At 37.0% G+C, this 27709-nt stretch overlaps 1 protein-coding gene across 3 annotated transcripts in view; it reads right to left on the bottom strand.

The window, feature by feature from the left end:
- Positions 1–499: 499 nt before the first annotated feature.
- Positions 500–27709, bottom strand: part of GTF3C3 (general transcription factor IIIC subunit 3) — a 35929-nt gene continuing 8719 nt past the window's right edge. For 2 of the 3 annotated variants that reach the window (XM_060302110.1, XM_030855770.3), the window contains exons 3-18: positions 24614–24804; positions 23980–24103; positions 21811–22002; positions 21130–21295; positions 17422–17569; positions 16784–16883; positions 15871–15974; positions 14741–14912; positions 13865–14067; positions 13418–13519; positions 12650–12785; positions 10612–10849; positions 9613–9803; positions 5444–5568; positions 3325–3477; positions 500–1922 (exon numbers count right to left, since the gene is read on the bottom strand). In XM_060302110.1, the coding sequence (XP_060158093.1) occupies positions 1800–1922; positions 3325–3477; positions 5444–5568; positions 9613–9803; positions 10612–10849; positions 12650–12785; positions 13418–13519; positions 13865–14067; positions 14741–14912; positions 15871–15974; positions 16784–16883; positions 17422–17569; positions 21130–21295; positions 21811–22002; positions 23980–24103; positions 24614–24754 (2418 nt within the window). In that variant the 5' untranslated portion in view covers positions 24755–24804 and the 3' untranslated portion in view covers positions 500–1799. Of the gene's footprint in view, positions 1923–3324; positions 3478–5443; positions 5569–9612; positions 9804–10611; positions 10850–12649; positions 12786–13417; positions 13520–13864; positions 14068–14740; positions 14913–15870; positions 15975–16783; positions 16884–17421; positions 17570–21129; positions 21296–21810; positions 22003–23979; positions 24104–24613; positions 24805–26829; positions 26942–27709 lie in introns of those variants that run through there. The other variant, XM_070045939.1, reaches the window with a different exon arrangement.

Here is a 27709-nt window from a genome sequence, read left to right as displayed (position 1 = left end):
TGTAGCAAGTATGTTCCTCCAAAGGAACATCTCTGAGCAAGGAGTAGCTTGCTAGTGATCCTGAACATGGTATTTAATCTCTCGTAAATAAGATGGGGATGATCATAACAATATTAACACCTATCTTGCAGGTGATTCTCCGACAGAATCAGAGTTAATGTATCTAAAATATCCTGCACTGTACTTAGAACACAGTAGCATAGTAAAAACACTCAGCAAATGGTAGTTATGATTTTAAATGTTAAACAAACTCATGCAATTATCAGCTTTTTTTTCTTAGAAGACTGCTAGAGAGATTTATTGTGTCCTCCAAGGCTATTCAGCAGATACTGGAGTTACAGCACAGTGAGTTGAATTCAAGAGAGAAATTCTGAACACAGAGTACTCAACTCCACAGGATTCCAAGACACAAATCTACCTGATCACTCTATCACAGTCGGCTTTATTATTACCTGCAAATGGCATGAAATAAAATATATATATAAGCATATGAAACAACTTTAATTACAAAAATAAAGTTTATTTAAATTCTATACATACACACACATACACACAGAGTGCACCATACATTTACTTATTACATACAAATTCTGCTTCTCAACTACAAAGTTATGTATACAGTGTAAACAGTGGTAAGAATTCCTAAAAAGCCCCCACTGTACTTCTTTCATCCTACGTCTCATACTTGTTTTCCTCCCACAGTTGGACTGGGTCTTATAATCCATATGTACATTTATTATAGTATTTGTTTCCCCCTAAAAAGAAACTCTAAAAAGCTCTTATTAAACTAAGTATATCTAACAAGTACTGTTATCTTAGATCCAAGAATATGTAATATTTGAGATATGTAAAAGGTTTTTATCTGTTTCGACTTCATCAGTAACACCTTATTCCATACATACAATTCCCTAGTCTTCCTATTACACTCCTAGTGATCTTGAAATGAAAACCAGGTCATGGCTATTGAACCTAGTCACGTTTTCTTTTTTTCTTTTTTCTTTTGGTCAGAAAGCCAAACATTGATAATGCATTTTTGTATTTGCCTCAGAGCAGTTTGCTATGAATTAAGCCCAGCCTCCCAGCTCTCAGTCTTTATGGCTAAGATACATGCAGGTGAAAAGTAAAAGATTAACTCCATTACTTGTCTTCCTACCACATAACCATTTAAAATAAGTTTGCAAGGAACTAAGTGAATTACATAATTGTGCTGACGTAAGAGTCCCAATCTGTCTTTCCTCTACTAAGCAACCTCCTTTTCTATGTATTTGAAAAACTAACGGCAATAGTAACAGGGCACTAAGAAATGGATGACTGACAACAATGATATATGTAGAAATGTAGCAAACATTTCTTTCAAATAAATATATGCTCAAGGTCTGTATTTAAAGAACTGTATTGAGAGGTAATATCTTTCTCACTACTATATTCCAAACACCTATCACAGTGCCTGGTACATAGTAGGTGTTTAATATACAGTATTAAATACACAAATGAATAAATGGTGTGAAAAAAATAGTGTATTCAACTCTATGCTGGTTCAATGGCTAATACTGTCCATTTCAGTTTGGGGGACAACTTACCAAAAAATGGTAACGGAAAATGACAGACCAATATAAAATTCTTGCAGGAATGATAATTTTGCATATCTACCAAAAAATTATTATCATATTTTAAAAATGAAATACACGGATAATTCTGAAATTATCATGTCCATTTTTGGGTTAATAATAAGCCCTGAGACAGAAAATACTGGTCCATGCACAGCAGCTGCCCAAGCTGCTTTACCCAGCTGAGGGGCTTTATATAGAACAATAAGTATATAAAAGCTTCTGGGCCATTCCAATATTCCCGCTGTTCTGATATATGAGAGACAAATTGTAGGCAATATCTCTTCGTAAGTCTAACTGGTCAACTTCCATACCCTAGGGGGAAAAAATATATGAATGAGTTATATTTCAAACTGACAACCAGGACAATTTTATAGCAAATAAATAGTTTTGTAAGTGTTCAAAAAACTATTAAAATTCATAATACTAAAAAAAAATTATAAACTAGACATATACCTTGGATTTAAATTTTTATTAGGTAATGCTGATTCAGTTAATTGTTACAGTAACTGTATCATCAAATATTTTTAAATGTGTAACCAATAAGTTAAAGAAAAAAGTTTCATCCGCAAGACATGGCAGAATGAACTGTAGATGAATTAGGATTTAAGAGTAAAAAAGTGAAACCATAAAAGAAAAATACCGTTGAAAAATACAACAATATAATCTTGGGTAGGAAAGGCCCTTCTAAGTATAACAGCAAAAGTAGAAACTATAAAGAGAAAGATTGATATGACTTCATAAAAAATGTAAAACTTCTGCATGCAAAAAAAAAAATCATAAAACAAATGACCAGATGGGAAAAAAATACCTGTACTATATAACAGAAAGGCATATAAAGAATAGGTCTAGGAGGGCATACACCAAATTGATTATAATGATTACCTTATGAGTGTTATTACCTTTTTTCCTACTTAAATAACAAAGAAATGAATGGAATCAATCAATGGAATAGATTAGATCTATGTTCCTAATCTTCCCCATGCAAAATTTTATAGTCAACTGAAAAAACATCTGTAACAATGAAAAATGATACCTATAAAGCTTAAGGAGCAATACATAAAGTACTTATGAAATGAAGAACACAAAAGTATATGTATTTCATCAGCATAACTGTAAGAATATGTATTCATTTGCTTAACGGCTAAACTTGAACAAGGGTAATAGAAAACAGTTGTGAGGGAATGTGGGGATTATGAGTGCAACTTAAAAAAATTAACTGTGAAAACATACTTTCCTTCAGAAATTAAAAATCAGGCTTTAAACACAGACTATCATAGTACTGGCAACACTTCACCCTACATTACATTATCTTAAACAAAACTGTATTTATATTGGTCTTTCATTTTTATAAAGAAGTATGTTAGTTACACTTTTGAACTTGGAAATGATAATGGCTACATTACTCAATATTCAGGCTTCCTGTCTACCATCTCACACCTGTTAACCACAGGGGCTATCTTAGGATAACTGAAATGGCCATAACCAGAAGTCATATATGGCCACATGGTTGCTGATCAGGTCATTAAGGCCAGGATATCAAAGAATTACTTGTTGCTGAACATAATTAAATAAGTGCATTCAATAAAGGGAAAATATATTTTGATATATAAGCTACAATTAATTTCACTGTCTGGACCACTACACTGAGCTAACTGCACTTATCTACAGATGAAATGAGGTGACTCCTCAGTTTTTAGAGTAAATCATACCATACCTCTACCATGAATGGAGGGAGCTCCAGGGCCTTCTGATAATAGTGGATTGCAAGGTGAATCAGCCCCAGTTGGTGAAGGCCACGGCCCAAATTGTAGAATGACTCCTGGCAAGGCCCACGTAGACTGAGGTATCGATTAAGAAAGGAAAAGCCCTACCAAAAAGAAAAAGATAAATAATTCAATAGTTCACTCGTTTGACAGTATGTGCCAGGTACAGGAATACAAACCTTTTTTTTCAGAAAGGCAGTGCCACCCTAAAAGAATATATGCCTGTGGTGTAGTGTCATATCACAATATAGTCAATATCTCTTCTGAAGGTGTAGAAGAGAGATTTTTTTAAACTAAAGACAAAAGAATTCATAGAAAACAAAGCCAAGTGTTACAACTAGCTGTTAAAGATCTGTAATCTATAAGCACACAGAATATATATTTTTATGGTTTTAAGTTGGCTTTTGTGGCATTAGAGGCCAGTAAAATTTTAGGTTTGAGATACATGTCTAAAAGCTTGACCAAAATATAAAATCCAAGCCCTTATAATGACAATTCAGAAAGTTTCATCCTCATGAGCAAACTCACTTGAGCATATCTAACCTTTCTGGGTAAATGGTACCCTTTATATACCTCTCAGAACCTTAATAACCTCTTAACCTTAAAAAACTTGCTTTTTTTTCCCTCTGAAAACTTCTGACTCAATAGTTTTATGGAGAAACTGATTATTTCAGAGCCTAACTGTAATGATGCAGGCTCCCTGTGTGTCACAGTGTCCAAAAAGCAACTTGCTTCTTCACTTCTTTTTGTATTCACTTTCCCCTTTAATGCAGCTTCAACTTTTATCATGCACGGAAAGCTTCAAGTTGCAAGGTGCAAGTATCTGATGTAAGTAATTAAATAAATATATTACCTGAGTTAAGAGTAAGTCAACTAATCTGTACGTACAGAAAGTAAAATGCAAATTTCCTGGGTGATCTGCTATGTAATAAATGGTCACAAATTTTCCTTCATAAATTAATAATAAAAATTAAGGAATTCTTTAGAATTAATGCATTCTAGGAATAAAAATTATGCTCAGTAAACAAATCATACTTTCTGCACAATAAATGAACCCATTTGAGTATATGAATATGACCTCTACTCCACTGACATGGTTCTCTGTTAAGTAACAGCAGACAATCTCAGAAATATCTTAACTTCTTATTTAAAAATGAGAAATTTAGGGCTTCCCTGGTGGCGCAGTGGTTGAGAGTCCGCCTGCCAATGCAGGGGACACGGGTTCGTGCCCCGGTCTGGGAAGATCCCACATGCCGCGGAGCGGCTGGGCCCGTGAGCCATGGCCGCTGAGCCTGCGTGTCCGGAGCCTGTGCTCTGCAATGGGAGAGGCCACCACAGTGAGAGGCCCACATATCGCAAAAAAAAAAAAAAAAAAAAAAAAAAAATGAGAAATTTAAAGACAAAAATCTGAGAGAGAACGTTTTCTTTCCTTTCCTAACTACTTAAAAAACAGGTATATACATGCATCAAATATATAAACATAAAAACTGAAATAGAAGCAAAAGTGTTGAGGATACAGGGGTGTACAAGACAGATAAGATCTCTGATCTCTTGGAGTTTATATTTTTACTAGAGGAGACAAGTTATGTAAAAAAGTAAACAAGAAAACAAAAAGGTAATTTCAAACTGCTTTACGAACTAAAAAGACTTTAAAAGAGCACATTGTGGTGATGATGTAAGGAAACAGTCACACAGGCACGTATTCATACCTTATTGTATGTATATATTATTATATTTTTTAAATTAATTAAAAAATCTTAAGGACCTAGAAGGCTGGAAGCCTCTGAGGCTCCAGAATATAAGGAAGTCTGCACAGGGTTCCTTAAGATTCTGCCTGTGTCGTCTTCATTTATGATCTGGCTGCGCACCCTTTTCTACATGGTTGCATAAGTCTTAGCCAGGAGTACCCCTAGGTGTTGGTCCATGAGTGCTGAACATAGGGATAGGTGTTGGGTACTCCCAACATGTGCGCTAAGCAGGTGCTACTTTTGAAGCAGAGTAACAAAAGCATTAAGTGTATTCATTTTTAAAGAACATAAAATCAAGTAATGAGGAATCCAAATGAATTACCTGCACAATAAGAGCATGTCTCTTTAATACATACTTCTGAGATGCCATGTGAATAAAGGTTAGGCCTATACAGAGGCTGTAGAGAGGTTCATGGGGATGGCTGCGAAAGGCCTGCACATACTGTCCTGAAAAATGAACAGTGATGTCAGATGGTGGGACAAAAACATAGTTCCTTATTTCTTCAACACTTACTCTAATATATTTTAAGGTAAACAAACGTTACTGTTACTTTAACATATGCAAGGAGTACATTCTAAAATATCAACCAGTGACCTCCCTGGTGGCACAGTGGTTAAGAATCTGCCTGCCAATGCAGGGGACACGGATTTGAGCCCTGGTCTGGGTAGATCCCGCATGTGGTGAAGAACTAGGCCTGTGCACCATAACTACTGAGCCTGTGCTCTAGACCCCCTGAGCCACAACTACTAAGCCCGTGTGCCACAACTACTGAAGCCTGCGCGCCTAGATTCCATGCTCAACAACAAAGAGAAGCCAACGCAATAAGAAGCCCGCACACTGCAGTGAAGAGCAGCTCCTGCTTGCCGCAACTAGAGAAGACCTGCGCGCAGCAATGAAGATCCAACACGGGCAAAAATTAATTAATTAATTAATTAAAATTAAAAAATATCAACCAGGTGCACATTAATTTGAATTTTAAAATAATATATAACATATAACAAAATTAGAAGGATTTATCCATGAGTATATCCTGACCATGAAGATTAAATATGAGTATAAAAGTAACTTTTTTAAGGTACAGTTAAGACATTTCCATGTAGAACAGTACTTCCAAAATAAACAATGTATCAATTGTGATCAAAAATATATCTTATGACCTTAAATCTTTTTAAAGCCAATGGGGGAATGTGTCTTTTGGTGAATTCTTTCATAAAATTAATTGAGACCTATCTTATAAATTCAAATGTGATGGATCATGGAGGTGAGAAAAAGAAACATAGTTTTGTTTTGTTTTCTAGGTTATGGGTATTATTTTCCCAAACATAGCAACTACTTTGTTTTTCCTGAGAAGAGCTAAATGTATCTAATAATAAAATAAGAATTCATGGTTTTGTGAATTCCATGTATTCTATATATATAATTGTCTCATATCAAATGCCTAACTGTATGAGACAGAGGAATTTAAGCAAATTTTTCTTATAAATGTATGATCTCTTATCATATAGATAAGAAAACTTCTATTCCAGAAGGCACAGCACTGTAAAATCTCTTTAGCAGCACAGATGGTAGCCTGCCGTTTGGACTTCCTATTTTTGTGTAGTGTAAAAGTTTCTAAATATAGGAAAATAAAATAAAATCTCTATTTTATATTTTCTTAATATTAAACTAACAATTCCAAAAAAGCATACACAATGAAGGAAAGTTTCAGTGTCTGATGTTCAAGAGTACTGGCTGAACAACTATAAAAACAGCAGCCATACACAAAGAAACATGAAAGTATTAAACAGACAAAATCACAGTATATTCAGAAGTGACCTTGGCAACACTAGCTTTCAGGCAGCAGGAGATACATGTCTCACCTAAACTTTTGGTTAGGTATTTTTCTACTTGTGTGCTCCTGATTCCTTATTATAGAAATTTCCTATAAATGATTAAATTTTCCCTGAGTTTAATTAGAATTAGTAAGAGCTATGTAAATAAATCTTAATATAAAGACTTGTCTCCCACCAGTCAGAATGACCATCATCAAAAAAGTCTACAAACAATAAATGCTGAAGAGGGTGTGGAGAAAAGGGAACCCTCCTACACTCTTGGTGGGAATGTAAATTGGTGCAGCCACTATGTAGAACAATATGGAGATTCCTTAAAAAACTAAAAATAGAACTACCATATGATCCAGCAATCCCACTCCCGGGCACATATCTGGAGAAAACCATGTTTGGAAAGATACATGCACCCTAACGTTCATTGCAGCGCTGTTTACAATAGCCAAGACACAGAAGCAACCTGAATGTCCACTGACAGATGAATGGATAAAGATGTGGTACATATCAATGGAATATTACTCAGCCTTTAAAAAGAATGAAATAATGCCATTTGCAGCAACATGGATGGACCTAGAGATTATCATACTAAGTAAGTCAGACACAGAAAGACAAATATCATATGATATTGCTTATATGTGGAATCTAAAAAAAAAAAAAGATACAAATGAACGTATTTACAAAACAGAAGCAGACTCACAGACTTTGAAAACAAACTTAGGGTACCAAAGCAGAAATTGAGACTTTGGGATTGACATATACACACTACTATATTTGAAACAGATACCCAACATGGACCTACTGTATAGCACAGGGAACTCTACTCAATATTCTGTAATAGGGGACTTCCCTGGTGGTCCAGTGGTAAAGAATCCGCCTTCCAATGCAGGGAACGTGGGTTCGATCCCTGGTCAGGGTACTAAGATCCCACACATGCTGTGCGGCAAATAAGCCCACGCGCCACAACCACTGAGCTCGCACACCTCAACGAGAGAGCCTGTGTGCCACAAACTACAGAGCCCACATGCCCTGGAGCCTAAGCACCACAACTAGAGAGAAGCCCGCACACCACAACGCAGAGCCCATGTGCCGCAGCTAAGACCGAATGCAGCCAAAAAAAGAAAAAAGAAAAATAAATAAATAAAACAAAGAAATATATTTTAAAAAAATTCTGTAATAACCTAAATGGGAAAAAAATTTGAAAAAGAAGAGATATATGTATATGTAAATAAGTAAGTAAATAAATAAATAAAGGGGGAAAAAAAAAAAGACTTGTCTCCTAAAGCAGGCATCCCCAACCCGTCCATGGCCTGTTAGGACCCGGGCCACACAGCAGGAGGTGAGCGGCAGGCGAGCAAGTGAAGCTTCATCTGTATTTACAGCCACTCCCCATCGCTCCCATTGCTGCCTGAGCTCCATCTCCTGTCAAATCAGTGGCAGCATTAGATTCTCATAGGAGCGCGAATCCTACTGTGAACTGTGCATGCGAGGGGTCTAGGCTGCATGCTCCTTATGAGAATATAATCGCTGATGATCTGAGGTGGAGCTGAGGTAGTGATGCTAGCGCTGGGGAGCGGCTGCAAATACTGATTATCATTAGCAGAGAGGTTTGATTACACAGAGACCATAATAAATCAACTGATGCAGACTCATATCAAAACTCTATCAGTGAGTGGCGAGCAAAAACAAGCTCAGGGTTCCCACTGATTCTGCATTATGGTGATTTGTATAATTACTTCATTATACATCACAATGTAATAATGATAGAAATAAAGTGCACAATAAATGTAACGTACTGGAATCATCCCAAATCATCCCCACCCCCACACCCCTCCACCCAACCCCACCCCTGGTCCGTGGGAAAACTGTCTTCTATGAAACTGGTCCCTGGTGCCAAAAAGGTTCGGGACCACAGTCCTAAAGGAGTGAACTATCAGCAAATCTTAAGTTCCTCTTTGTTACTATAGCAAATTAAAATCAGGTAGCAAAGCATCCATAATTAATGAAAATTATTTTGAGAACGAACAAGCCTCAGCAGGGAGAGTTGTTGAGCTTTAAAGTCCTACTTTCGGACTTCCCTGGTGGCGCAGTGGTTCAGAATCCACCTGCCAATGCAGGGGACACAGGTTTGAGTCCTGGTCCGGGAAGATCCCACGTGCCGCAGAGCAACTAAGCCCGTGTGCCACAACTACTGAGCCTGTGCTCTAGAGCCTGTGAGCCACAACTACTGAGCCCGCATGCCACAACTACTGAAGCCTGTGCTCCACAACAAAGAGAAGCCACTGCAATGAGAAGCCCATGCACCGCAACTAAGAGCAGTCCCCGTTTGCTGCAACTAGAGAAAGCCCACATGCAGCAATGAAGACTCAACGCAGCCAAAATTAATTAATTAAAAAAACCATTCAAAAAAACAAAGTCCTACTTTAAAGACCTACTTTAACCTTTTGAAACCAAAGCATCGTAAGAAAAATAAATATTAATTATTATAGTTACTGAGAACACTTATAGCCACTTACTATATGTGCCAGGCATTATTTTAAGTACTTTATATTAACTCATTTAATTTCCACAATAATCTACAGGGTAGGTCCAATTATTATCTCCATTCCAGAGATAAAGAAACCAAGGCAGAGGGAAAGAGACAAAGTCATATGCCAGGACACTCACCAAGTGCATGCTTAAAACTACCAGATACGAATGCATTGTGTCCATTCAAGACACACAGGGCATGATTATCTGGGTTTTTCAGCATTAAACGGAGACAAAAGCGGTGATGTCGTACATCTTGGGAATGCATGGTAACTTGATTGAAAATGTTCCAGAGCTGGGGTTTATTGACATTTTCCATTACCATTATCCTAAAATTGCAGAAAGAGGGTGAGGGTAAAAAATAATGTAAAAAGAAAAATCTTCCTGATTTTTAAGACTGAAACCTTTCAGTGGTGTCCCACCAACACTGAAATGCACCGCCCCCAACAAGGGGGATGTAGTGCTTCTACATCTTGTTTCTGCTTTTCAACAAAACTTTTAAACCACAAAACAGAATCAAGAGGTTTAAGTTTCACTTTTTCTCTCCCAGCCCACTCTCATAGCTGCAGAACAATGAACACTGCATAATAATAATGTGTATCAGACATTGTTAAAAGCTGTTACATACGACAACTCACTTAACTCTCACAGTAATCCTATAAGGTGGTAATATTATGATGCCTGTTTTTTTTTTTTTTTTACCCTCTACAAATAAAGTTTTATTTATTCAGCATATTTTCAACCTACCTTTTTTTTTTTTTAACATCTTTATTGGGGTATAATTGCTTTACAATGGTGTGTTAGTTTCTGCTTTATAACAAAGTGAATCAGTCATACATAAACATATGTTCCCATATGTCTTCCCTGTTGCGTCTCCCTCCCTCCCACCCTCCCCATCCCACCCCTGATGCCTGTTTTATCACAATAAATGGGGAGACTGAGGCACAAGAGGTTAAGTAAATGAGAATGCATGCTCTCATATACTGCTTCTGAGAATCATCAATGAACAAATTAATCTGTAAGTGACAAGAGTTAAAATAAAACAGCTTATTAAATCCTGGACATGAGAAACTACGTCAAAGTAAATATACATGCTCCATCAAAGAATCTAATTAAAATAAGTTATTGGAAAATCACCTGATATAGTTATATGCCTTTCTGAAATTTTTGTCCAGAATTGCAGCAGAGAGACCAAAGTATTCTAGCTCTTTGCGTTTTGGCCTGTCCTCATAAAATGAGTAATATTCCAATGAAGAATCCACAAGTAACTCAGCCTCCTGAAATCGGGATAGGTCACATAAGGAGTATATGGCCTTCAAAAGAAGGTTCCACCAGTCATCTTTTGTCAAAACACTCGTGAGTACAGCAAATATTGCTAAAATGAGACCAATGAAAATCAGTTAGGACACTGCACTTCCAGAAATAAGAGTATTAGAAAGAAAATTCACATGACCAATTTTATGGTTAAATTTAATAACCATGGCCCTATGGGACTGAATTCTTGCCAACATTCTTCTGACAATGATGAGAAGGAGGGAGCTGCTTGTTTCCACTCCCTCAACATGACCCCCCTCTGCTCTGCCTGCCTAACAACCTGCAGTCCTAGGTAATTCTCATTTCTGATTGTAAAGTCCAGCTATTTCATTTGTGTTTCTCAGTGCTAGCTAGAATATATGCTCCTCCAGAGCGAGTGTGCTTTCCATGATTGAGGTCAGATATGGGATTCTACACCTACAAGGCATTCAAATATTTGCTAAGCAAAGGACTTCAAATTCATACTTAACAAATCTTCTCTTATTTGTCTGTAAGAAACCTCCCTTTATAGCCCTTGAAAAATACCAAAAGCCATAAAATTTTTTTTACTGTCTTTGATCCAGTAATTCTCTTCCTGGGAATCTATCCTAAACAACTACTCAGAAATATGGATAAATCTATAGGCATGAGGATGCTCACTATGGTATTATTTAGAAAAGAAAATTGTCAAAAGCAACCATATAATCAAAAAATAATATGGAAATGATTAAATTATGGAACTGCTATCCAATGCATATTACACACTCCTTAAATATAACAGCTACAAAGAGAACAGAACATGAGAAAATGTTGAGTGAAAAAAATCAGTACAAAGATGCATGTAACATAAAGAGCTGTAGATAATCCTACCATGATGCACTGGTGTAATGTGATCCCCACCATGATGAAACTAACTGACAAAACAAAAATCTTATGAGCTTAAGAAAAACCAACAATGGACCTGAAATGAGGAAATACTGAAAGAGAAAACAGCCTGGGTCAGATACAGAGAAAAATATGTTAAGGAAACAGTCCAAAATAATGTGTGCAGAGGCAGAAGCCACTGGGATAAGCCCAGAATCAATAAACTGGAGAGATGGCAGGGCTCTGAGGCTAGATTGTGAGCAGTTGAGTCCACCCTATCCTCTGACTCTCTTCCCCCGCGACATCTTGCTTATGTCCTTATATTGTGCTTAACAGAGATTCAGCTCTTCTGGATTCTAAAACCCTGTCCATTGCATACTGCCATGTCAGTAAACAATGATTTAATTAGTATCTGTGGACCTGATTAACAATGAAAAAATTTTCTGCTAGATTGATATCTCTAGTTTATAGCCTAGGTCTCTTCCAAAGTTCTCTGACTAATAACCTCACCCAACATACTTGATCCTTTTTCAGCTAAAAATAGATGGCTTGCAAAGTCACATGACTTGAGATTGGGTCAAAGCAACTTATTTTCAGACTTTTTATGACTATTGCTACATTTGTCAAAAATAAGTTTAACAGAGAATGGAATATATGTAATTGAAGTGACTAGACAAAGCAATCTGTATTATCATCTAATCATCACAAATTTCTTAAAATAGGGTATATTTTCCTCTTAAAAAGTCAAAATTAAAAGATTGTTTTAGTTTTTTCACAGAAGGATCTAAGCAGACGCCTGCCTTTTAATTTTTTTAAACTGTAGTATTTACGTATAGCCTTTCTTTCTTTTTTAAAAACACCAAAAGAGTTTATTTTACCTGAGGGATCTAGATTAGAAAATATCATTTTATTCAAAAAGGGTATATTTTCAATTAGATTATTGTCAAGTATTACTTCATGAGTTTTTTTTTTCCAACTCAGCCAAGTTTTGTGCAACAAAGCAAATGAAGGTAATTACCTTTTGCATCACAATTTGCTGACTCTTGGTCATTGTTGTCTGATATTTTGTCTCTTGACACTTTAATAAGGTAGAGATGCCTCTCTCCAGATTTGGAACTAGATATCAAACAGACTTGGGCTCTATTCATTGCTACCTGAATTAAAGATGATAAATGAGATTTTTTAGTCACATAATTTTTTAGAGAAAATCTATGGGAAACAAGTGTCACAGGTGTGCCTGAAAGCTTCTTTAGTAAGGCAAAAAAAAGACCAGTCATTGTGTATATAAACGCCTAGAAGAGAATGAATAGACTTATTTTTTCCTTAACAAAGCAATCTGGGTCACACTACACACCTTAGTAAGGAAAAAGAAAGCAATTCATATTAAGTTTATAACACACACACACACACACACAGCCACCTCCCTGCAAAAAAGCCAGACTCAGAAAGGATGTCATATCCGGAAAACATTTTTGCAAAGTGAACAATTTTGGCACGTGGCAGTGTCTACAGAGCCAATAACTGATACCATGATGGTTCTCATTTTTCTAAATATGTACTAGCAAAGATTTTATTGTACAGTCTATAGTAAAGTTTACACTTTCATGTAGAACTTTCAATTATATACCATTAATCTCTAAGTCTTCTTTTATCTGACTTTCACTTTAAAAAGTTTGAGTTTAACAGAGTAAAAGAGAGTTACGAAATGGCTATAATCTATGTTTAAACCAAATTCTAAACATTTAAAAAGTCAACAAGGCTAATATAAAGAAAGATCATTACCTACCCTTAAAAGCATGGCTAACATGGTAAGCAAGGTATCCACATAACCATACATTTTGCCTTGTGAAAACAATAGAGTAGAACGTTGAAGCAGCAACTTCAGTTCCTAAGTAAATAAGCACATGATAATAAGTGTGACAAGATTCCTTTGTTGTAAATTGTTTTGTTTGCATAGAAAAGTTTTGTCTTAGAAACCAAACCTTAAGAACATTTGCTTTATGATCTCTCACAATAATTAAAATCCAATGTTTTAGAAACTATAAATTATAACATTAACAATCATAATGTTAAGTTGCTGTAACTTAAGACTCAAAATCACTTTTTCAAGAACACTGAATTTAATACACTAAAATAAAACTTGGATATAAGCTGTAGGGACATCCTTAACAGAGGAAAAAGTTCTGAAACATAATCCACCCAGAAAAACTTCTTTCTATGTTACATGGCCTACCTGCTGTGCTGCATTTGCATCTTGTGCTAAAGTATCTGGATCATACATTGGCTCCAGAGCTTCCAGAGCTTTCTCAGGACGGCCCAGCTGCTGCTGAAGGGTGGAAAGTGAAATTCTTGCATCCAAATGGAGGGGGGCCAGATCAACCACTTTGCCATAGCTTTCGGCAGCACGCTCCATATAGCCTAAGGCCTTTAAGCATTCTAAAATGATGTTAAAATAAAGCATTAATATGAACTACAGATTTGTAAGCGGGCCAAAATTATTTCTCCATTTTAAAAGAAATTATAGCAATACAAATTATAACAAGAAAGAAATATATGCATACTTCCAGTACTTTAAAACAATTATCCCTTTTAATCTCTATCTATGCTACAAGGATGTAATCAGTATATATTTTTTATATATATATATAAGCATATATATGAGCATATATCTTGAGCATATTTTCAGCTCAAAGAACATTGAAAATATATTAACTTTTTTTTCCTCAAAATAACATTAAATATAAATCCTTAAAAGCTCTTCAAAAATTAGATTACATCCCAAGTCTGACAATCTATTAGTAGAAACCAGAGCCTGTGGTTAAGACAGGTAAAAGACAGGTATTTAAGGTATTTTTAACAGGGATATGTTAGTCTTTCTACTTCACTTTGGTACCATTAAGTGAATCATTCCTCCAATATATTAGTGAGGGAAAATCACTTAGCGGTAAACCAAGACAACTTAAAATACTGACTTTCAAAAAACTGCCCTGAAACCAGAAATACTTTCACTAAGACATTAACATTTTATAATAATTATTACCATCTTGGGGAAATAAGTTCTTGCCTGCTTATGTGATTAAAACTTCTCCTTCCTACAAAAAAGTATTACCTGCATGCCGAAGCCAAACCACTGCGAGGTTATATCTTTCAGAGCAGACTAGCGCACTAAGGAGGGGAAGTGCAGAATTATATTCACCAACATCCAGAAAAGCTTCAGCAACATCGAGATAGAGGTCTCCCATGTCTTCGGGATTCTGTTCCACGAGTGTTGTCAAGAGAGGCTAGACCCCAACAATTAACAGCCGGAAGTCAAAGAGTCATTACAAATACGCTCATCTACTTATATCTCTCTTTTTAACATATATACAAGTTATCTGAGGCAAATCTAAGAGGAGAAAGGCTTAATAAAAACAGCTTTAAATGATCACTTTTTAAATTCATTTCTGAGTCTCTATTAAAAAGAATTCATACTGCCGTCATTCACTCATTCAGCACACTGCTTCCGAAGGCCTGTTAAAAGACAGGCATTGCAGGAGCTAGGGCAACACTGACCTGCTGTGCTCTTCCTCTGGCAAGTCAATAACGCCCAGGCCTCAGGGCCTCTGTGTTTGCTGATTTTCTGCAAAGCTGTTCCCTCCGGTACCTGCCTGGCTTACTTCGTCACTTCCTTCACGTCATTACTCAAATGTCACTTTTCAGGGGAGGCTCTTCTTGACCAATTTAATAAAATTGTAACTCCTCCCACCCCCAGTATTCCCTATTCTTCTCTGATTTTTCTCCAGAGCACTGATCACCAACTAACATCCTATATTTTATGTATTTATTTTATTATCTAATCCCATTAAAACAAAAGATCCATGAGGACAGGGATTTGTATATTATATTCAACACTTTATCCTAAGGTCTGCAAAGTAGATGCCCAATACATTTTTTTATTCAATGATATACTTAGTCCAAAGTTGGCAAAAGAGAACAGCTGTCAGAAACTGCCAATTGTCTAAAAGGCCCAATCCCACACTCTGATCTCTGGATTATTCTCATTTTAAAAGAACAACAAATTATCATAAGCCCATTTCCAAACATTTAGCTTTTAAAAGACATTCACACAAAATAATCTGATGTTTACTGTGACTTCCTGGTTATTAATATGAAATCTAGGGTCAACTTAAAATTTCTTGTTATCTAAACATTGTAGATTTGATCTAAAGTATCTTAAGTACAAATCTTAATGTTACTTACATTAAGTGGTTCAAGGATGTTGAGATGTACAAGGCAGACCATCAACTTCACTGTGATATCTATTGGCACACCATCCGGTATAGTGCAGGAAACATTCTCACCAGCTGTGGATTAGACAGACAGACAAAAAGTTCCTATATGTAATCTTAGAAAGTGGGGCAAATGAAGCAAACTGTACCTTCTATGGAAGATCTCATTTACTTCACTCAAAGCAAATGATTCTACAGTCAATTCTAAGTTTGGCCAACTCTAGTTCTAGGTTCTTACACCTCTTTCGGTCTGTCCTTTGGTAGCAATTATCCTTCCTATTCTTTTCCTAATACCTTAACCGCTTACTGAAAACCTACATCAACTCCCACACCTTCTATCAAAACTACAAAGAACTAAAAAACAAAAGTGACAAATACGGATACATGAACTTTCTCTTTTTCTTCTTGAATCCAAAAGCCTCTTTTTAGTCTTCACTACAAAGAGCCTGAGAAAGGGATAAAGTAAAATAGTGTGCTTAAGTCTGAAGTAGCATTTTATGCCCATGCTTATGTTTCAAGTAGAATTTTTTCAATGCTTAAGTTTGAAATAGATTAGTAGAGAGCATTTTAAGCCCTTTTTGAAAAGTAAACTACTTCAGTTCTAAAGGTTTTTGATAAGTTGCTCGGTAATTCATTCGTTTTTTCACATAGCACTATCAGGACCCTGGGTCAATGACAAATGCCAAGTTCAAATGGATGTATTGAGAAATAAAAGGGACTGAAAACACTTTCTTTTTTTTAAAAAAGATTACCTGTGAGTGAATACTCACAAGAAAAAGATATGGAATCTCTGTTACGAAAATTGCTCCTTGGGAAAACTTGTTATGAGAACACTAACTATCAATTTCAAAATGCCACATTATGAACAAGAGAGGATTACGCACACTCTCCTATGCACAGGAAACTACAATTTTTATTCTCTTCTGAAGTGCCTTCTTCTGTAGTTTTTTTTTCTAGCACAATTCCAGAAAAATCTGTAATTACCTAAAAGATGGGGGAAGAAAAGGAAATAATACGATAGGTATGTATGAAAAACCTCTTCACAATGCAAATATTTGTAGTTAATTCAAATAATCCTTACAAAACATAAATAGGCTATAAAAAGCAACAGTATGTCTCTTTAAAATAGGGAACCACTGTGAAATATTAACATTTTTATATCATATTAACTAATGCTTAACTGAAAATACATAATTTCTCTATATCAAACCAATCTAATTTTCCCAACAGATTAAGAAATGAATCATAGCAATCAGTCTGGCTGCTGAGTCCTGCTACCCTGAAAGACAGACATATCTAGTACCTATAACAGCAATAGCTTTTATTATATGGCAACTACATTTTATATTTCATACAGGACTATTATAAAATCTAAATGTGCCCATACAGACTTTAAATATATAATTTAAAATATAAGTAATTTAATATATATAACTAAAATGGGGAATTGTCAATTTGTAAGAATTTCTAGAACACAGAAACGTGTTCAAAACCTAACAGAGAAACACATAAGTGTTCCTACCTCCAAAGCTTTGTCATATTGTTTACTAGAAATGTATAGTTCAGCTGCAATGTTAACATCTTCCATGGAGACTAGGCCCTGGTGCTTTGAGAAAGCTTCTTCAATTATGTTAATAGCTGAAATAACATCATTGGCTTCATAATAACTCCTAAAAAAATAACAGCAAAATGGATGAGAGCTTATTTAATTCAGATTATAAAAATTCATTTTCTTACACAGACCCTCTAACTATTAACTATGATTTTCATCTTCTTAAAGTTTGGGAGGAGGAAAAAAACTCTTCTTTAAAATCATAATCAGAGCTGATCCAGAGAAAAATGTGTAATGTCGTAACATTAAGCATCTCAGTCTCCCAAAGCTACTTCATATCATTCTAGCTCACTTCCTCTGTAATGCAATACCAACAACTTTCCTACCTCAATGGGATCTACAAAGCATTGATCCTACCATTTTTTCACTGTCTCTGCACCCTTCCTGTCCTCAGTTTCCTCCTTCTCTGTGATCCAACATTATAATTACTCCATTGCACATCTCATTTCTCCTGCTCCTCTCTCCCTTTAACAAAATCATCTGATAAAACTCCAACCCTAGTTAATCCAAATATACCTTCACCACCAGCTGCCCAGCTGCCCATGCTCACTAAACTCTAAATTAATGACCACTAGCCTCAAGTGGGCCCATCGTGCTGGTCAGCAATCTTACTACAGTTACCAGTCCAGGACTTCTCAAACTTGAATGTGCACACAAGTCAACTGGGAATCTTATAAAAAGGCATATTCTGATCCAGTAGTGCTGGGGCAGGGTTGAGATTCTACATTTGTGACAGGCTCTCAGGTAATACAAATGCTTCCTGTCTGTGGGGTAGCAAGACCTCAAGGACCCAGACAGCTATTTCACATCTTCTCTTCCCCAAACCCACAAGTCTCCCATCCTCACTCTCAGCTGATGACCTCACTTCTTATTTAACAAAGAGACTCAAATCAGACATCCCACATACTCCCAACACATCTACCTACTACTACCTACCCATACCCATGGCCATATCTTCTGCCTTCTCCTTTTATCGTAAGGCCAACCCTCAACTAGATCCCATTCCCTCCAATTTATTCAAGGATATCAATCAAGCAATTGTCCCTTCTCTCATGAATCTTCAACATGTTCCTTGGTTGTAGATCATTCCCACCTGAATACAAATATACTGTAATTTTTCCCAACTTAAAAATTGTCTCTTGTCCCTACAACCCATTCCAATTATCTCCCCATTCTTCTGCTCCCCTAGTAAATTTCTCCAAAGAGCTGCCTATCCCCCAGACTCCCCCAACCCATCTCCAATGTTCATACTTAGTCCTCATTTTATGTGATCTACTTGCAGTATTTCACACAGATGGTCATCCCTCCTCCTAGAAGTGCTTCCTTCAGTAAAAAATTCTAGAATATCATGTTCTAGTTTCCTCCAAGTTCACTGTCCATTTCCTTACAGCCTCCCTGCTGTTTCTTCCTCATCTTCCTGACTTCTAAACACTGTAGTGCCTCAGGGTTTAGTTCTCAGAACTCTTTCCTTCTGTTTCCCCTCCTCCTGCCCCTCCCCCCATCTCTCTCTCTCTCTCTCTCTCTCTCTCTCTCTCAAACACACACACACTCACACACACACACACCTTCCCTCATACCCAATACATCAGAAAATCCTTAGAGCTCAGCCTCCAAAATACAGCCAGAATCTGGTTATTTCTTACCACCTCCTACGGCTTTTACCCTGGTCCAAGCTACATTATCCCTTCCATGAATTACTACAATAATTTCCTAACTGTTCCCCCCTGCTCTATCCTTCCCATTACGCAATCTATTCTCAAAAGAGCAGCCAAAATTGATGCATTTAAAATTTAAATCAGATCAAGTCACTCTTCTACTCAAAAACTTCCAATGGCTTCCAAACTCATTCAGATTAAAAGTCAGAGACTTATAATGACCCACAAGGGCCGAGGGATCTTTTCCTGATACCTCTCTAACATTACCCCTTCCGGCGCTCCCCCTAAACCCTCAGCTTCCATGTTGTTCCCTGAGCATACCTTTGTGTTTGCCATTTCCTTTGCCTATAATACTCTTCCCTAATATCTATTCCCGTATCTCCTTCAGTTCACTTTCAGGTCAGTATGACCATAACATAAAGAATTAAGTCCTTCTCTAATCCCCCTATTTAAAATAACTCACTCCTATTCCTCAACTTATCTCTCTTCCCTGCTTCATCTTTCTTAATATCACTTAACCAACATCTGACATACGACATATTTAGTTGTTTATTTGCTTACTGCCTGTCTCCCCCAACTAGAATGTAAGCTCCAAAACAGCAGGAAATTGTAAAACTCATTCAATACTGAATCTCCTGGTGCCCTGTACAGTGCCTACCTAATACCTAATTTATATTCAATAATTATTTCGGAGGGAAAGTAGGGACTGAGAGAAAGTCTAATCAATCAGAAGTTATAGTAACAGAATTCCATGTAGGAAAGACTTCTATGGCAGTGGCAGAACTGTTCATTACCACCCTTTCCTGACAAGATTATAAATACAAGTGGAAAACAAATTTACTCTCACAGGCCATCTAACAATTCATAAAGTAGAAGCCTACTGGGCTAACCAGTATGACAGCCAAAGATCTGACTAAAAGAAAGTAACCTGGGAAGATCCTCAAAGTTCATCATATACATCAGGGATCAATTAAAGGTTGCCTCCCCTCAACAAATTTCCTAACAACACTTCCAGTATTCCTACATAGCCCATCTCTGAAGCACAGTGAGTGATCTCACGGCTAAGCATCTTCATGACAATGGCCATGGAATTAACAGGGTTAACCTAAAATACCCAGATCATAGATTAACATGGTTAATCCTAGGCTGAAATAGTAGACATCCTAGAAGAGAAAGCATACAAGGCATTATGTAGCCAGAATGTTCCCTGCCTTGTTTTGCTGCACAGCATATCAGAGAAGAGAATGTAGTTGGGCATATTTTAGAATAAAATATATACCATAGTCAGTAGCATGTGCCAAATCTAAAGAAAAATTTTCATCTTAAAATGTTATTCTAGGGCTTCCCTGGTGGCGCAGTGGCTGACAGTCCGCCTGCCGATGCAGGGGACATGGGTTCGTGCCCCGGTGCAGGAGGATCCCACATGCCGTGGAGCGGCTGGGCCTGTGAGCCATGGCCGTTGAGCCTGCGTGCGTGTCCGGAGCCTGTGCTCCGCAATGGGAGAGGCCACAACAGTGAGAGGCCCGCGTACCGCAAAAAAAAAAAAAAAAAAAAGTTATTCTAGTACAGGCTCAAGATAAAATGATTAAAGAAGATCTCAGAGCACAAACATTTCAATAGCACATTTGCAATAATTTAATATTACTGCAAATGTACCTAACTTCAACTAAATTATGAAAACCTGGGAACCTAGTCATCGTTTCAGAACATGCTCCATTTTTAAACTTCTGAGCATGTGAAAGATAATCATATATCCAAATTTTTCTAAACAATCACACAGTTGACTTGGAAACAGAAAAGTACTGGGGGGGAAAACCTCTATATTTAAGCACAATATGAAATACAAGAAGCAAAACACTTCACTGAACCTCAATAAAAAGTATATTCACATCAAATATATGCTTTGATTTCTAAAATAAGATGATTAATGAGGGCATTTATATATATTTCACTTTGAACTTACTTTGCCATATCTCTGGACAATTGCATAAATCGTTCTCCATCAGACGGAGACAAAAGGTTTAAAATACGCCTATAACCATCCATTGCCATTTTGTGATCTCCCATCTGTTCATAAAGGCTTGATCGCTCCCACAGATAACGGACATTAGTAGGTTCATATTTAAGTGCTAAAAAGAAAAGAAGGAATATAAATAATATCATAAAAAGGGGTTCATGGTACCTGGGTGTGACCCACCTTCTTTTCAGAAAATCTATTAAACACTCTAAACTAATTCTCCAATACAACCAAGTGGGTTATTCTGGAATAAATCTACCTTCACAGGAACTCTAGACTAGGCTTGATCTAAGACCAAATAGAACCTGAAATCTCCACATTAATCTCCATTTGGTCACTGAAGTCTAAAATTAACCCTCAAGGAACAGCTTAGAACCAACACTGATCTTGGTGGGAAACTGAAGGTCCTGTTCTTCAACCAACTTTTGTGAAATATTAGCTCACAATATAAAGAAAGTTGCTGATAAACATGAAAATACAGGGAGCCCAAATACTTACCTCTGGTATAACAGAATATAAGGAATAAATATATTTCAGCTAACATCACCCCAGAAGAGCAAGTACATTGATCAAAAAACCTATTATATAACATTTTATCAAAGGAAACGAGAAAAACACTTTTATTACCTTTTGTGTAGCAAAAAATAGCCTGCTTAATATTGTCTTGTTCCAGGGACATTTCTGCCAATCTAACCCATTCTTCAGTGTCACTGGGATTTAAATGTGCAGCAATCAACTCAAACTGCAGTGATTTCTCCATGTCACCTTGGTCCTCATATATCATAGCAAGAGTAGAAAATGGCTCATAAGCCAAAGGAGCTATAATGAATATGAAAAAAAAAAATTCCATTGGTTGAGGGAAGAGGCTTGAGCTGATGTCAATTCCATGTTTCACACTATGGATCCTTTCTCTAATATTTAAACTTTTTAAATAACTTGAGCAGAATTATACAAACCACTTAATGGAATTTAGAATAAACAGTAGAGGGGATTCCCTGGTGGCGCAGTGGTTAAGAATCCACATGCCAATGCAGGGGACATGGGTTCGAGCCCTGGTCTGGGAAGATCCCACATGCTGCAGAGCAACTAAGCCCATGCGCCACAAACTACTGAGCCAGTGCTCTAGAGCCCGCGAGCCACAACTACGGAAGCCCGCGCGCCTAGAGCCCGTGCTCCGCAACAAGAGAAGCCACTGCGATGAGAGGCCTGCACACCGCAACGCTTGCCACAACTAGAGAAAGCCTGCACACAGCAACGAAGACCCAATGCAGCCAAAATAAATAAATAAAATAAATTTATTTATAAAAAAGAATAAACAGATTATATTTGCTTTAGTATATTTTCACATTTTTAAGATACTCTTTTCTGTAGGCAGGTGTAATTTCATGAAAAACCCTACTCTCTACCATGCCCCCTTCAAGAAAATCCCCCTTTGCTAAGGCTAAACAAGGCTCACTAACTCAGCAAGTTCATCCTAATGAGCATCAGCCATATCAGTGGGGTTAAATCTTCATGATCCGGCTTCCACACCGAAGGAGTATGGGATTAATGGACAGAAGATACATAAGTAGCGCCTAAATCCAGATTATCAAAGTGAAAGGTTAATCCACATTTCTGAAATAATGTTTTTGAATTGAGGTTCTAAGATCACAAGGGATTAAAATCAAAGGTAATTGTCAAAATAAACAATTATAAACAAATAAAGGAACAGATAATACTGAAAGTAGGAACCAAACAAAATACCCTAACGGAAAAAATTCGATTAATCTTATTTCTGATGGGGTAAAAGAGGAAAAGCAGCGCCTTCAAATTACTCTAATGAATAATCCAGGAATCTTACAAGATTTCTAAAAGGACCCTAGACTAAATGAAAGGAAATGCCAAAATACTGAAAAGATAAATTGAAAGTTCACTCTAGTACAACTATCCCTGCCACTATGCAGGGCATCATTTGGCAACACATCAGGAGAGCAAAATAATAAATATAAGTGATTAGTCAAAAAGTGACCTTCAGTATGCCTGAGGTTTGCAGTTTAATGGAAAGATGACAAGTATATACTGTGTCTTTTATCAAAAAGTAGATTAAAATAATCTAACACTGTCTGATTTGGAAAACAGAAGATAAAAGAATACTCTTCAAAAGTGGTTTTTAAAATAATTTGTTTGCCATATTTTAAAAAGACTAATACTATAAAAGCCTAAAGCTCCTAAAATGAAACATTCAAAAACACACAAATTTTAAAAAAGCCTGTAAGAGTTCAATAAATATTAATGATATTTCATTGAATCATACTCTGCGATTTTCATTTTCTTGGCAATGATACCTATTCAATGTGAAAAGTGGTAAATCACTGTTATCACAATCACCTCCAAGCTTCTGAATATATTTTCCAAATAGCACAGTGAGCTGCTCCTCCGCTTGTGTTAAAAGTCAGACTATTAGGGCTTCCCTGGTGGTGCAGTGGTTAAGAAACCACCTGCTAAAAAAAAAGAATACACCTGCTAATTCAGGGGACACGAGTTCAAATGAGGCAACTAAGCCCGCACGCCACAACTACTGAAGCCCACATGCCACAACGAAAGTCCACATGGGCCCTAGAGCCCATGCTCTGCAATGAGAAGCCACCGCAATGAGAAGCCTGCACACCGCTACGAAGAGTAGCCCCTGCTCACTGCAACTAGAGAAAGCTCACGCACAGCAACGAAGGCCCAATGAAGCCAAAAATAAATACATTTATTAAAAAAAACAAGTCAGACTATTAAACTGCTATTGTCAATAATCCCCACATTAAATACCTTGTCTTATGATTTCCATGCACATCAATATCGCCTCTTCACGTTCTCCTCGAGCAAAGCGAATGTTGGCTTCACCCATGAGACCTCTCAGAGCTCTGGGAAGTTTACTCCGAGGCCTTTTCTCCTGTACAGAACAAAAATGACATTTAGATTCAAACAAAAAACAAATCCAACAAAACTTTCCTACAGTAGCAAGTTCAAATCACAGTAAAATATTTAAAGAAAGCAAAAACCAAACTGGTCAGGCATTACTAAATTACTAATTAGAACAAATGTGGAACTGGATGCTATAAAATGGATTTATATGTCAGGAGATTTATGACGCAATCTACTGAAGATTCTCCTTTCAAACTTATCTACTCAGAATGAACTTGGTTAAAAGAATATCAAGTTACAATATGGACCTTTTAATAGCAAAACGACAGTACATTTTGAGACATGCAATAATTAAAGTTTTACATTTAAAAATCTCTAAAATGAAACATAAGAAACCAGTAACAGTAGTTGTCTCATAGTGTTTCCTTTCTTACAGTTTGAATTCTTTCAGAATATATGTATAATTTAAAGATTCGTTTTCAATTTCTTTATCACGTTTACATTCCATTTATAAATACGAAAATAAGAAACACTTTACTTTCATCATTTTCTTGGTTTCACGATTGAGAACCATCTCTAATACAAACACGTCGCCTGCAGTGGGTTGCTCAGGTGTCTCCTCCTCCTCGTCCTCCTCCTCGTCCTCCTCCTCCTCCTCATCTTCATTCTCTCCAAGCATGGAAGCAAAGACCTTGTGAACTGACTTACTGACTCCATCTGATGTTTCTCCTAAAGACAAAGACATTGAGGTTGAAAAGAAAAAAAAAGAAACCTTCAGCATACTTACTAGTTGCAAGAAAAAACAAACAGTATTTTCTGGAATATAAATTTCTGCCCCAGCAATACCAAACTTGAAAGAAAAACACAGACAAATGAACACTCCCCCAAAAAAAAATCCAAAGAGGAAAGCTGTCACAAAGCCATGTATTTTACTCTGCAGGAAGTGCTGACTCATCCTTTAGGCCTTACCCAGACATACAGGCACACACGGTAACTGTTAAAAGCAGAGAGGAAAAAATAAATAAAAGAATTGTAGGACATAGACCTAAGAACTAAAAAAGTCTGGTGGTACATAACTAGGAGGTATGGAACAGTGGTTTAAGGTGGTACATAACCAGGGGGTGTAGCACAGTAGTTTAAGGTGATACATAACCAGTGGGTATAGCACAGTGGTTTAAGGTGAGGTCTCTAAAGCCAAGCTGTCTGGTTTCAAACTTCATCTCCATCTATCAGCAGCTGTGTTACCTTGGGCAAATTACTGAAGCTCTCTGTACCTCAGTTTGCTCATTTGTAAAAGGGATCAATAATGTCTGCCTTATAGGGTAACTCTGAGGATGAGATGAGTCTTTATATATATGTACTTAGAAAAATGCCCAGCATATAGTAAGAGCTTAATAAATGCTATTATTAAAATTAAAATACTATTATTATTTCAGGAACAAAATAACATGACATATTTCATCTGTATCTGAGGATATCACTACAGTAAAATGATTTTTGTAAGTTCATAATGATTATCTTTTTTTTTTAATGAATGTATGTATGTATTTATTTATTTATTTTTGGCTGCATTGGGTCTTCATTGCTGCATGCAGGCTTTCTTTAGTTGCATCGAATAGGGGCTACTCTTCGCTGTGGTGCGAGGTCTTCTCATTGTGGTGGCTTCTCTTGTTGTGGAGCACGGGCTCTAGGTGCACGGGCTTCAGTAGTTGTGGCACGCAGGCTCAGTAGTTGTGGCACACAGGCTCTAGAGCGCAGGCTCAGTAGTTGTGGTGCACAGGCCTAACTGCTCCACAGCATGTGGGATCTTCCTGGACCAGGGCTCAAACCCATGTCCCCTGCATTGGCAGGCAGATTCCCAACCACTGTGCCACCAGGGAAGCCCTCATAATGATTATCTTGAATGATCAAGAAAAGTTAAGCTGATGGTGCTTCCCTGGTGGCGCAGTGGTTGAGAGTCCGCTTGCCAATGCAGGGGATGCGGGTTCGTGTCCCGGTCCGGGAAGATCCCACATGCTGCGAGCGGCTGGGCCCGTGAGCCATGGCCACCGAGCCTGCGCGTCCGGAGCCTGTGCTCCGCAACAGGAGAGGCCACAACAGTGAGAGGCCCGGGTACCGCAAAAACAAACAAACAAAAAAAACAAAAAAAAAGAGAAAAGTTAAGCTGAGAAGCCAATTTTCTGTTAAAGCAGAGACAAGTAGCATATTTTAGAAAAGCTACAACAGTTAAAATTTTAAATATATATATATTCAAAAATCCTTAAGCTTATTCACTTATGTGAAATACCTCAAATCCCAAAGATGCTGGATAAATGAGATAGTCAATATACTTAAGGAAGAAGAGAATGAAAAAAACCCACATGTTCTGAGCAACAAATAGTAATTATTATTATGAAGTCATAATGATCATCTTCAAGAATTCTAAACACCCAAAATAAATATGAAAAAACGGTGTAAAATAAATCAATAAAATTTATTACAGTACAGAAAAAAAAAAAGAAAAGTCATATGATCATCTTGATACAGAGAAGCATTTTTTTTTTCTGTTTTGGTCATGCTGCATGGCTTGTGGGATCTTAGTTCCCCAGCCAGGGATCATACCTGGGCCCTGGCAGTGAAAGCGCCTAGTCCTAACCACTGGACCGCCAGGGAATTCCCCCAGAGAAGCATTTGATAAAATCCAACACCTATTCCTAATTAAAATTTTAAGTCAACTAGAAAAGGAAGGGAATACTTCAGTTTAACAAACAGTACCTACAGAAAATTTTCCACAAACACAGTTAACGGTTAATTATTCAAAGTCATCAGGAATGAGACAAGTATGCCTACTATCACCGCTCCTTTCAATATTTTACTGGATGTCCTGGAGGTCCTAGCTAATGTAATAAGGGAAGAGAAATAAAAGACATAAAGATTAAGGAAGAAATAAAACTGTCATTCACAGATGACATGATTATATACATAGAATATCCAAAACAATCTTTGCATAAAAACTGTCAGAATTCATGAATTAGCAAGGTTCCTGGATACAAAGTCTATATACAAAAATTAACTGCAATTTTTATATCAGCAACAATTAACTGAAAATGAAATTAAAAGAAGTCCCTATTTGCCTGGTGCTCAAGAATAAGAATTTTGCAGTAGAATTCACCAATGTATAGGAGGAAAAAGACAATGACTCTAGTGGCCATATATTCCAATTAGCAGACTTTACCTGTTCAAAACTGACCCCTTCCTCTGCTCTGAATACATGTTCACAGTTACCAAAGGTCTTGGTAAAGTTCTGGGACAATACCTTCCTGGGAAATTGGGAGTTTAATATCTTAAAAGGACTGATGGGATTACTTGAGCTGAGGCTAGTATGCCTGACTGCTCATGGGGAGCTAGAATGGGATTCAACTAACCACCTTTTTTTAGGGAGGGCCTAATGGGCACCTCTCAGGGGCAGCTTTAGGTAAGAAAACTGGCAGGCACCCCATGGTGTCTGGTACTACAGTTGCACCTCAAAGATGTGATGATGGAAGAGCAGCTCCTACTCTGAGCAGATAAGGAAGGACTCACAGGTTTTAGAACAATTTCAACCCCATTTTTCACCACACTTGCCTGGCAAGGTAAGAAACTATAACCCCAATTT

This window comes from Globicephala melas, chromosome 7 (assembly GCF_963455315.2).
Source record: "Globicephala melas chromosome 7, mGloMel1.2, whole genome shotgun sequence".
In the NCBI taxonomy this organism is placed as follows: Eukaryota; Metazoa; Chordata; class Mammalia; order Artiodactyla; family Delphinidae; genus Globicephala; species Globicephala melas.
Note: the sequence above shows the minus strand (reverse complement) of the source record. Positions and strands in the feature narration are given on the sequence as shown.